This window comes from Sinocyclocheilus rhinocerous, unplaced genomic scaffold (genome assembly GCF_001515625.1).
Source record: "Sinocyclocheilus rhinocerous isolate Xijiao unplaced genomic scaffold, SAMN03320098_v1.1 scaffold664, whole genome shotgun sequence".
Taxonomy (NCBI): Eukaryota; Metazoa; Chordata; class Actinopteri; order Cypriniformes; family Cyprinidae; genus Sinocyclocheilus; species Sinocyclocheilus rhinocerous.
In genome coordinates, this window is record NW_015658767.1 from 469,670 (window position 1) to 482,771 (window position 13,102).

The 13,102-nt window shown below is 39.6% G+C and overlaps 1 protein-coding gene across 1 annotated transcript in view; it reads right to left on the minus strand.

The window, feature by feature from the left end:
• Positions 1 to 13,102, minus strand: part of cc2d2a (coiled-coil and C2 domain containing 2A) — a 32,007-nt gene that overhangs the window by 13,328 nt on the left and 5,577 nt on the right. The window contains exons 10-17 of the mRNA XM_016531513.1: positions 12,477 to 12,633; positions 12,254 to 12,390; positions 12,026 to 12,157; positions 3,364 to 3,573; positions 3,171 to 3,277; positions 2,938 to 3,078; positions 2,711 to 2,867; positions 2,370 to 2,614 (exon numbers count right to left, since the gene is read on the minus strand). Coding sequence (XP_016386999.1) covers positions 2,370 to 2,614; positions 2,711 to 2,867; positions 2,938 to 3,078; positions 3,171 to 3,277; positions 3,364 to 3,573; positions 12,026 to 12,157; positions 12,254 to 12,390; positions 12,477 to 12,633 — 1,286 coding nt within the window. The remainder of the gene's footprint in view (positions 1 to 2,369; positions 2,615 to 2,710; positions 2,868 to 2,937; positions 3,079 to 3,170; positions 3,278 to 3,363; positions 3,574 to 12,025; positions 12,158 to 12,253; positions 12,391 to 12,476; positions 12,634 to 13,102) is intronic.

Genomic DNA, 13,102 nt, shown 5'->3' on the forward strand with positions numbered 1-13,102 from the left:
GTGTACTGCGTTAGGCTAACCGAGACTTGTCATTTGCACTTATATATTGTTGCTATTTTGTTAGTTTTGACTGCTTTTATTGTCCTCATTTGTAAGTTGCTTTGGATAAAAGCGTCTGCTAAATGACTAAATGTAAATGTAAATATGTGGTTTCCAGAGCCCAAGTTTCTAAAAGCCCACCAAACCGTCATCAAAGAACTAGCAGCAAATAAAGTTGACTGTGGTGTTGCCTCACGTTGATTTCATAAGATCCCAAAATTTGCACTTGAATACACCACAAAAACTACAGCCAATGGCCAACTAGTGTGGGAGGAAATAACTCTCCACAACAGCAGGTGGCAGTAGTCGGCAAAAAGGGAGATCGCAATTAAGACTATGGTAATTATGGATTCGTAATGTAACTTCTTCTGGTTCACTAATCTAAACAGCTATTCCTTTGCCTTGTCCAAATACCCACACTTGCGGTCTTGGCCACTTGAGAGCGCATGCGCATTACAGGAAGTAAGCGCGCAAGACTGTCCCAGGTCTTAAAAATGCCAAAGCACAGTGCGCTTAAAGCACACTAAATTAACACCATCTTGAATACCGCTCTGGAGCACTATTCAAGGCTTAGTGTATCCCATCATGCATCATATTTAGGAATAAATCGTGAGATTTTTGCCGAGATTTCGCGAGAGGTCACGGAATCTTTCCAATATAAGTTAAATATTAATATAATAATTAGATATTACATATAATTTGGCAAAAAAAAAAAAAAGTGTTGCACGTTTTATTGGTGCAAAGATGAGTAGCGGTGATATTTATTTTGTACAACATTTGCAACTGCTTTTCATCATTTAATTAAAAGCACCACAAATTAAATTATATCATCTGTCATAAGGACTACTGAACGGATATTTAGAAGTTGATTTTAAAATGCAAAGTATTTAAAATAAAAATAAAGCTATGTAAACACTTGCATTTTTACAAAACTATAAGTGTGTCCCATCAGGTAATGAAAAGTTCTACACACACTAGTGGTCTTCATTCTCACTTGAACACTTACGCCAAATACAGGAAATACGTCATATAAGTAGTCAAGTGGTCAAGTGCAAAGACTGCAAGTGTGGGTATTTGGACAAAGGGCTTGTCTCTCTCACCAGTGGCTCCAATGTGATTCAACATGCTCGATCAGCCAAAAAGCCACCAAGGAGGTACAAAACACACCACAAAATGTAAGCCAACAGACACTCAACAACGGTCTGACATTGTATGACAGCTGACCACCGGCTTCGTCTGTCATTGCTCATTGCCTTAAAGGGTTAGTTCACCCAAAAATGAAAATTCTGTCATGAATTACTCACCCTCATGCCATTCCAAACCCGTAAGACCTTTGTTCATCTTCGGAACACAAATTAAGATATTTTTGATGAAATCCGAGAGCTTTCTGACCCTGCATAGACAGCAACGCTGGGTTGTTCTGAAATGTTCCCAGACCCAGAAACGTAGCAAGGACATTGTTAAAATTGTCCATGTGACATCAGTGGTTCAACCATAACCGTAAGAAAACCATACCCTTTAAGGGAGCTTCTTCTTAAGGTTTAGCAGATGCTATGCTATTGCAAGTGTCTTCTGGGTGATGGCTGGGGCGTTCAGGAAAGTTGCTAAAGGCTGGAATAAACCACTCAACTTTTGCCTCTATTTGCAGTCTGGATGTGTTGACGCTAGCTGCCGAAAGTCAGGGCCAGTCTGCAATCAGATTGGGCAATCAGAGCTGACAGATTGTGTAGTGTAAAATGGACACAGACTCTGATTTTTTTAGCTTCAGACTATGATTCGGTCTAGTTGGAGGACATCAAACATTAATTTGTCATGCATCTTCTAGTAATGAGGCACACATTTCTATGTGAGTTTGTTGTGTTCAGACCTGAAAGTCTGGAAATGTGTAATCGGCATGTCAGCATGTATATAGCCTAATGCATGGTGTTTTAAAACCTGTTTGAGTAGTGTATTTCAGACGTATGGCATTGCTAAGAGGTTGCTGAAATACTGCAGGTGGTTGCCAGCGCATTATATGGTTGACAAGGTGTTTTAGCTGGATTTTTTTTTTTTTTAAGGTTCATGCATATCAGTAGGACAAACAGTGTGGGACAAGTTACACCAGATTTAATACTAAAGTTTAATACTAAAGACAGTTTAAGGATCACGTTCAAATCACTTACCTTAAATATGAGCAAAAGTAATAGTGATGCTTACCTTAGCAAACACTTTTTTAAAACACTTTTTAACACAGTTTTTTTTTTAAACAGTCACTACCTGAAGGTCTGAGGTAAGTGTATCAGTGTGTGTGTGTGTGTGTGTGTGTGTGTGTGTGTGTGTGTGTGATTCACCGTGGGCACTGCTCATTGGGGGTGACGGGCCCAGAGACGGTAAGTTCTGGAATCAGAACCGGTTCTCCAGGTTTCCTGTGGATCCTGGCTGCCTTCTCCCTCACTTGCTCTTCCAGGTCGCCCATGTCTGGTTTCTCTGGAGGTTCCGGCTTCTCTGGCTCCTCGCCCAGCTCTTCCTCACTTTCCTCATCCTCCTCTTCCTCCTCCTGCTGTCTTTTCTTTTTCTGCTTTTTCTTCAAAGCTTTCTGAAGGAATCAGAAACATGTTGAGAACATCTCAGTCTGGTTTCAAAGAGGATTATGACTGCAAAAACAGTAGTTGCATCCCATGTGTAGTAGTACCTGTTTTCTCTTCCAGGATTTCCATTCCTCATGTTGTCTTCGGTATTCACTCATTTTCCTCTGATAGTCTTCCTCTGCCTCCGCCTCCAGCTCTGACACCTCCGCTATGATGTCATTCTCAAACTCCTGCTCGTCCTGCTCTCTGTCCACCTTCTCCCTGCAGACGTCACTCGTTTAATGAAACGAAGCACAAACACAGAGTCAAACTCGTATGAAAGAAGCCGTACCTCCTGATGAAGAGTTTGAAGGGCGTGTTGGTGAATCTCTGGAAGTCTCTCAGAGCTTTGAGCTCCTTCCACACTCTAATGATGCTTTTGAGGAGAGCTCTGTCCTTCTCCTGCTCCACATCACGCAACTGACGAGTGTGTCTGATGATACAGGAAGAGACCAAGAATCAATTAAAACGTGATGAAACAACGATCATAAATATAACAGGTAGAGGTGATTGGAAATGTCTTACCTCACTTCCTGTTTGTACTCCGCTATCCTCTGCTGGGTCACCTGACTCAGAGCCTCTCCTCTGTGTAGCTCCAGCATATTCTGAATCGTGTTCCTCAAGCTGTTCAACTACACACACACACATTCAGAATGAGTCTGAAGAACAGGAGGTTGAGAACAGGAAGCTTGGTTTTGTTGGCACACTTCTGGGTTACCTTATCAGTCAGGAGTCGTGTGAGGTTCTTGTGCTGTCTGGTCAGGTGCTGATCGTACAGCTGGGCGAGACGGGCTGCCAGCACGTGTTCACGGCTGAAGAGAGGATGATGGGAGAAGATGAGGCCGGATGCATCTACATCCAGCTGGTAGTCTGCCTGGGGGTCGCCCATTCCAGTTATGTAGAGGTTCACATGCTTGGTCTTCAGAGCCTGGGACAGAGCAGACAATAGTGGAAACACCATGTCATTATGCAAACATTCAGTTATTATGCATTATACATTTTCAGAAATAGCGTATAAAATAACACTTCAAAGGTAGATTTTTTGTTATTTTTTCAACAAAGGATCAGTGAATAAAGGAATCTTTTAGGACAAACTTTCAGGAAATTACATTTATTTTAATTGCTATTTATCACACAACTGTTAAAATAACTGAATGGCATCTATGCTAATAATCATCTTTTTCACATCACTTCCTAGCCCCTTAATACTTATCCTGAAGGTACTATAGTCTACTAAATGAAAATACAAAATGCAGTTTTTAAATAATGATTTCATTTATTAAGGGAAAAAAGCTGTCCAAACCTGCCTGGCCCTATGTGAAAAAGTAATTGCCCCCTAAATCTAATAACTGGTTGTGCCACCCTTTGCAGCAACAACTGCAATCAAGCGTTTGCGATAACTGGCAATGAGCCATTCACATCGCTGTGGAGGAATTTTGGCCCACTCTTCTTTGCAGAATTGTTTTAATTCAGTCACATTTCAGGGTTTTCGAGCATGAATGGACTTGTTTAAGGTCATGCCACAGCATCTCAAATGGATTTAAGTGCGGACTTTGACTTGGCCACTCCAAAAACCTTAATTTTGTTTTTCTTGAGCCATTCAGAGGTGGAATTGCTGAAGTGTTTGGGATCATTGTCCTGCTGCATAACCCAAGTGCGCTTGAGGTCACAAACTGACGGCCGGACATTCTCCTTCAGGATTTTCTGATAGAGAGCAGAATTCATGGTTCCATCAATTATGGCAAGTTGTCCAGGTCCTGAAGCTGCAAAGCAGCCCCAGACCATCACACTACCACCACCATGTTTGACTGTTGCTATGATGTTCTTTTTATGAAATGCTGTGTTGGTTTTACGCCAGATGTAACGGGACACACACCTTCCAAAAAGTTAAAGTTTTGTCTCATCAGTCCACAGAATATTTGTTTGTTTGTATTGTAACTCATGCTGACCAAAGTGCTTTCCAATAAAACAACATATAAAAACAAAATAACCAAAACTAAAATAGCAGGAACATAAAAACAACATGACATAAACAATAAACACTAGACCATCATATATACACCAACTAGCTCACACCAAATGCCCGGGTAAGTAAGTGACCTCTTAAAATGGTTTTAAAATGACCTAGTGATGTACAACATCTAATTTCCAGAGGCAGGTCATTCCAGAGGCGAGGTGCCGCAACCGAAAAGGCACGGTCTCCTTTGGACTTTAAGCGGGATTTAGAGACCTTTAACAAGAATTTTTGAGATGACCTCAATGGCCGTGTCGTAGAATAAAACTGGATCATGTCCGAAATATATTCAGGTGCTAGACCATGCAAGGCTTTAAAAACATACAGTAAAATTTAAAATTGAACTCTAAATCTAATATTTTTGATAAAAAAGGGAGCTTAGAAATGGGGCGATAGCTATTTAAAACTAAAGGATCCAGTCTAGGCTTTTTCAAAAGAGGTTGTATTATAGCATGTTTTAGGTAAGATGGAACTATACCATTTACTAGGCTACTTTTAATAATACTAACAATGTTTGGGACTACAACATCTAAAACTTGAAGAAGAAGATGAAAGGGAATTACATCTGATGCACAATTTGTAGGTTTTAAATGCTGGATTTACTAAATTAGAAAATGAAATTGGCTCAAAGTCCGAGAAGAATACAGATCCCAAAGAAGAGTCAAAATAATAATCAGAGGTAGGCTGAATGCTAGCTCTAATTATCTTGATCTTACTGGTAAAAAATTGTAAGAAATTATCACAGGTTTCTTAGTAGGATCTGGGTAAATGCGTGTTAATGGATTTAATACAGAATTTATTGTACTAAATAAAACTTTTGGATTATGAGAATAAGTATTAATTAAATCAGAAAAATACTGCGCTTTAGCTGCCTTAACTTCACGTTGATAATTAATCATACGGTCTTTAAGTATCTCATAAGATACTTGAAGTTTATCTTTTTTCCATTGCCTCTCGGCTCTCCTCCATTCTCGTCTAATGACACGAGTACTTTGGTTAAGCCATGGCTGTTGTCTGGTTTTAGGTAATACCATTTTTGCAGGTGCACACCAATTTAAAATGTTGTGTTAAACCACAAAATCAATTCTTCAGAACATATATTACCAAAATGAGATATAGTTGACCTAGAGGTCTCAGCAATATTATATGCCTCTACAAACTGACTGCAGTGAAGGGATTGATGGCCCTCAACCATTTTCCTACAGGCTTACAGCTCTGCAGATTGCCTGACAAAGAAGCATTAAAAGAAGCATTAAAAATGACAGGTTTGTGATCCCATAAAGGGGTGTCAGCAATTTCCACGTTATGTATAGGAAAACCAAAAGATAAAATCAAGTCCAATGTATGTCCATGAGCATGAGTGGGCTCCAAAACAGACTGCATAAGACTAAATGAGTCCACAAGATCTAAAAATTCTTTAACCAAAGGTTTTTTCAGGGCAACAGACGTGAATATTAAAATCACCCAATATTAAAAGACTGTCAGTACTAGAAATCACAGTTGACAAAAAGTCTGAAAACGCATTTATAAAAACCTTATTGTATTGAGGTGGTCTGTAAATAAGTGCACAGAGGACTGGATTTACCAGATCAATCTTAAACACCTGTACCTCGAAACTACTATAACAACCAACTGAACACATTCGACATTTGAAACACTTTTTAAAAACCGTAGCTACCCCTTCACGCCTGCCCTTTTCCCTGAGAGTACTCAAAAAGTTAAACGATGCAGGAGCCGTCTTAAAAAGAGGATCGATTTCATCCACATTTAGCCATGTTTCAGTCACGAATAAAAAGTCCAACCCGCGAGATAGAATAAAGTCATTAATTAAGAAAGTCTTATTAGCAATAGACCTTGCATTCATCAGTGCCATCGTTAAGATGTTATCGGAGCACTTTTGTAAAGAACGGAGACATAGATGAGGGGTCGAAGTTTACCCCTCTCCGCCTCGAGCCATGTTTCGAACGCAGATGTACTGGCTTCACTCTCCGTGAGATAGGAGAGACACAGTCTGAACAAGAGTACCTTGGAGAAGTAGGGCCAGGTGATGATAAACGTCTCACGAAGCATCCGGGGCCGCAGCACTCTCCCTCCAAAGAACCACAATCCGTGCACAGCAACCCCAGCTCAGGTACACAAGGTCGTCCGTAATAGCTTTCCAAATGAAAGCCCAAAGATGTTATGCAATTAGCGGGTTCCTTCAGACCAACGCATAGCCTTTTCAGATGAACTTGATGGCCGCCTCGCCACCCCCGTTTTCTGTAGTGTCTCTTTCTTTTATGAATATCACAGTCCGGCATGCAGCATAGTTTCATGGGTATTCATGGGAATGGTTTGTATCCTTCATCATTCCCTCTGCGCGGACACGTACCATATTCTCCGATGCCCAATAGGAAATCACGGTCATAAACATATGATGATGCTGTTGTTGTAACAAACGAGCACATAAACGAGGTTACCAAACACACATACAACTTGGCGACTGAACAACGGCGACGGCTTGCCATGCACACAGGCGCCATCATGCCTTGGGGATAATCAAGATATTTTTTGGCAAATGTGAGACGAGCCTTTGTGTTCTTTTTGGTCAGCAATGGCTTTTGCCTTGGAACTCTCCCATGGATGCCGTTTTTGCCCAGTCTCTTTCTTATTGTTGAATCATGAACACTGACCTTAATTGAGGCAAGTGAGGCCTGCAGTTCTTTAGATGTTGTTCTGGGCTCTTTTATGACCTCCTGGATGAGTCGTCGTTGCGCTCTTGGAGTAATTTTGGTAGGCTGGCCACTCCTGGGAAGGTTCACCACTGTTCCAAGCTTTCTCCATTTGTGGATAATGGCTCTGATCGTGGTTCGTTGGAGTCCCAAAGCCTTAGAAATGGCTTCATAACCCTTTCCAGACTGATACATGTCAACTATTTTGTTTCTCATCTGTTCTTGAATTTCTTTAGATCGCGGCATGATGTGTTGCTCTTTAAGCATGCTTCACTTTGTCAGACAGGTTCTATTTAAGTGATTTCTTGATTCAACAGGTCTGGCAGTAATCAGGCCTGGCTGTGGCTAGTGAAATTTAACTCAGCATTCTAAAATAATGTGGTTAATCACAGTTCTTTCATGATTTAACAGTTAATTTTTCACGTAGGGCCAGGTAGGTTTGGACAGCTTTTTTCCCTCAATACATGAAATCATCATTTAAAAACTGCATTTTGCATTTACTTGCATTACCACTGATGTCACACGGACTACTTTGTCGATCATCTTGGTACTTTTCTGGACCTTGAACGTGGTAGTTCCCTTGCTGTCTATGGGAGGGTCAGAGAGCCCTCAGATTTCATCAAAAATATCTTAAATTGGGCTCCGAAGATGAACGAAGGTTTTACGGGTTTGGAACAACACGAGGGTGAGTAATTAATGACAAAATGTTCAATTTTGGGTGAACTAACCCTTTAAATCTGGTTGTTTTCACATGAAAATGCTTTCAACCTAAGTCACAGGTGAGACTAACCCCTCCGCCAACTCCCCACACAGCCACGGCCTCTATACACTTTGTATCCATCCCAGTATAACACTCCACCTCAAGCGGCTCGGTCACGCTCGGAGGGCAACGGTACAGCACGAGATGATGCATGACGTCAATGTTTGTGATCACCGGCTCAATCTGGACATAAAGTAAGTCAGAGATGAAGATGATTGACAGATCGCTGGATAGATCATGTGTGTTAAGTTCATAGACTCACTTACGCGATAAATGTGCTGTTTGCGATCAAATGTTGGGGCTTTCATGATCTTGCAGTGATAGTAGGTATGGTTGGCTGGTACAGTGAACTGAAATGATTTGTAAATGTAAGCAACATGTAAAGTTACACTCATTAGCACTTTAAAGAGATTAACCAATAATATAATCTATGCAAACTATGGGGTAAACTATATTATGGGCTCAGTAAAAGTTTTTTTGTTTTTGTTTTTTTAATATAAAAAGTAAATCAATAAAAAGAAATGTATATTTTTCAACAAGGACACATTAAATTGACCAAAAGTGACAGAAAAGACATTTAAAATGTTACAGAATATTTTTCTATTTTAAATGCTGCTCTTTTGAGTTTTCTATTCTTCAACAAATTCTGAATAAAGATGTTACTGTTTTCACAGAAATATTTAGCTGCTGTTTTAAATGTTGCTCTTGAAATGCCAGCAACAGAAAACTGGGTTTACACACAGAACAGCAAAATGACAAAGTAAAATCTTTCTTACATTGACCATAGTTATGTCAAAAAAGTTGCTGTTTGGAAGGTTGACCCGAGGCATGTACTTCAACAGGTTCAGCTGCTTTGTGCCTCTTCGGGTGCTGTGGTACATGATTTCATCGGTCTGTCCGTACGCATAGATCAGCTTCATGGGGAGATTCTGATGATGCAATAAAAACACTTTTACTTGATGTCTTTACTTGAAATGAGAAGCTCTTTGGCCGCATGCACACTGCAGTTAAATATTGTCACTCATAAAAGTTTGCTGTGTGTATGTGGCTCATCTGGCCATCGATAACTCATTTTAGCTATTTTTGATTTATTTTGAAGGTTTTTTAAGTCGGTCAGTCAGACAGTCCATGTTTTCAGTTTAAGGAGGGTTTTGAAGTGCAGTTGAGAGCTCCTTGACAAACTCAGATTTCATCAAAAATATCTTAAATTGGGCTCCGAAGATGAACGAAGGTTTTACGGGTTTGGAACAACACGAGGGTGAGTAATTAATGACAGAATTTTCATTTTTGAGTGAACTAACCCTTTAATGTCAATTAGTTCCACATGTCTGTGAGCACTTTCATAATGTTCACTTTTATTGGCATGCAGCATTCATAACACAAGTACCTCCAAGTTTTATAAATCACACAAGGCTGAATGGGTGTGTTATTGTTCTATTATATGTGTGTGTGTGTGTGTATTATAACGTCTATTATATATCTCCTATTTTGAGTTGTGTGAGGCGTGACAGACGCATGTGACCTCACTGCCCTGTCTCACAGCAGAACCCGTGACATCATCACACATCTGGATCCCATCTCCGTTCTCACACCTCTCATCTCCACAAATATTATTGGCAGTTCATATTGCCTGGAAACAGGCTGCATGGAGGATATGACACCAAAAAGCGCTAGTAAACATTACAGGATTGCATTTTAGCATTCAACGTCATAAAGAACCGGCCTGATGTATTTTAGATGTATTTTCACGAAGATTTTCAAAAATCATAGAGATTTCACCCTCTAAGAGCAATTTCTAATTCTCGAAATGTTTTAGAGCTGAGCAGAATTAAAAAAAAACAAAAACAAAAAAATATATATTATTCACTATAGAATTTCCATAACTTGCTGAGATTTTATGGTGTTTTCCCGACCTACAAGATATTTCCAGGTCTTCCATGACCCTGGGGTCCTTGGAATTATTAAAGGGATAGTTCACCCAAAAATTTTAATTCTGTCATTAATTACTCACCCTCATGTCGTTCCAAACCCGTAAGACCTTCGTTCATCTTCGGAACACAAATTAAGATATTTTTGATGCATCCCGTCAGCTCTCTGACCCTCACATAGACAGCAAGGATCCTTACACGGTCAAGGTCCAGAAACGTAGCAAGGAGATCGGTAAAATAGTCCATGTGACATCAGGGGTTCAACCGTAATTTTACGAAGCTACGAGAATACTTTTTGTGCGCAAAAGCAAAAAAACGAACGACTTTATTCAACAATTTGTCTCCTCCGTGTCACCCTGTAGCGCTATTTTGGAGAGTATCCACTGAACGTAAACAGCGTTTGCTGTTCTGTGTCAGCTGTGGCACGCGGATACATTGTTTACGTTCAGATCAAAGTGCAAACAACGTAGAAAACGTATCCACGTGCCACAGCTGACACAGAACAGCATACGCTGTTTACGTTCAGTGGATAGTCTCCAAAATGATGCCAGGGTGACGCGGAGGAGACAAATTGTTGAATAAATTCGCAATTTTTTTTTCTTTTGCGCACAAAAAGTATTCTCGTAGCTTCGTAATATTACGGTTGAACCCCTGATGTCACATGGACTATTTTAACGATGTCCTTGCTACGTTTCTGGACCTTGATCGTGTTAGGATCCTTACTGTTTATGGGAGGGTCAGAGAGCTCTCAGATTTCATCAAAAATATCTTAATATGTGTTCCGAAGATGAACGAAGGTCTTACGGGTTTGGAATGACATGAGAGTAATTAATGACAGAATTTTCATTTTTGGGTGAACTATCCCTTTAAAGTCAAAAAAATGAAAACAGATTTTTTTTTGTGGGAAAGAACACATAACTGATTCTTCCTCTCCAGACCAGTGTTAGAGGTCCAGTGCCTTGGGATCACAGAAAACTGTCTTCCAAAACCAGTGCATTTAATGCGAGTCATGTTTCATCTGAATTCCACAAACCTTGCAAAACTTAATCTGGCAAAAACTAGTTGTATTTTGAAAGCACTCATTGTAGCAGCCTGGGAACTGGGATAAGGGCCACATTTACACTCTTAGCTAGGGGTGTGAGATATGTTGAGTCTACGATACTATCATACATATTTGTTTTAATGATGTTATGACATTATGAAGTATGTTCACTCACTTTGCAAAAAAACTAACAAAAACATGCTGAGAGAGAGCATGCTTTCACTGCGTGATGTAGCTATTAGAATGCAGTTCGAATGACCCCAAATTCAAGATACTGGGGGCAGAAAAAGCCCCTGTATGTGTTTTTGTTTTATATTTACATCATATGATATAGTTAAGCAACATCACAAGAACAAGAATGCTGTTTTTCCACAATATCAGCACAACTGCAAATGTGATACTGATTTTATACAGTAGTGTGTTACTGAACGAATCCACATTTTTTAAATAATCGGTTGAACAAATTATTTACTGATCCTTTCATAAAGAAGAATGACTCAAAGAGTTAGCCTGCTTTCATATTTTAAGTAACTTTTTTTTATAATTTCATATTTGAATACTGACCTTTTTGTGTAGAAAACATGAATCTCAAAGCATTATTAATGCAATTGTTATTGCATTCATGCCACCTCTGAGCTGCATTAAACAATATGTGCAATAATTCTAAACAGTATTATGTTGTATTATTCTAAATGATTCTGTTGCTTAAATGTAGCAATTAAACATAAAATGATGATGCATACTTCTAATAAAGTCAGAAAAAAGAATGTCCCCGGAAATCAATTTAAGGTGGCAATTATTGACCCTTCATGGAAAAGATCATTTCTGTCAGAATATGAAAATGTTCATTTTCATATGAAGGAGTCCAGCACATAAACACACAAAATATTGTCTAATTATCATAATGTATAATTCAATCTCTGACCTTTCTGTAGACAGCCTGCAGCGCAGGGTCCAGCTCATCCTCCAGGTGGAAGAGAGGCGGTCTGGACGAGGACTCATTGATTGGGTCAGGCAGAGCAATAATACACCCATCATCTCCAAACCACTTCCTTCCCTGCAGAAATCACAAACACTCACATTACAGACAATAACATTTGTAAACAAATTAGTTTTTTACAGTATCATTTTTATAAGAAGTTTCTTTAATTACCTCAGCCTGCTTCAGGATTCGGTTTTCCAAAATGTTCTGATTGGTCAGACAGACGGGTGGCCTCTCCCCCACATATAACCCTTCCTCCTCCAGGTAACGGGGACGCACGTTCTCTGGCAGCTTACTGGAGGCAGGAACTGTGTGGCAAATGTAAATCACAGATTATTTGACCTATAGGAGGGTTAAGGTGAAGGACTGAAGAGTGCTGCTTCGATTTCTGTACCTGGCCTCATGCTGGGAACAAACAGTGTCTCTCGCTCCCTCTGCAGTCGCCTGCTGTAGCCTATATATTCCGCTCTCTTCACTTCCAGGAAGTCCTGTGCTGATTGGTCAATGATGAACAAATCCTCATCGTCTCTGACCAGAGGAGCATCTTCATCCTAAACAGTGAACGCATTACATCATGAATGAATGACAACCAGTAACAAAAATACAGACACTTTACAATAAGCTCAGATTAGTTCATGTTAACTAATGCATTATTTTATTACTAAAAATGAGCAATACAGTTATTACAGTATTTATTAATCTTTGCAAACTTCAGTTGATAAAAACACAACTAGATCAAACGTTATATTAGTAAATGACAAAATTAACAATATCAAGGATTTAAAGGGATAGTTCACCCAAGAATGACAATTTGATGTGTATCTGCTTACCCCCAGGGCATCCAAGATGTAGGTGACTTTGTTTCTTCAGTAGAACACATTTGATGATTTTTAACTCCAACCGTTGCAGTCAGTCGTATAATGCATGGCAATGGTAACAAAATCTATGAGAGTAAAAAAAACATGCACAGACAAATCCAAATTAAACCCTGCGGCTCGTGACGATACATTGATGTGTAAA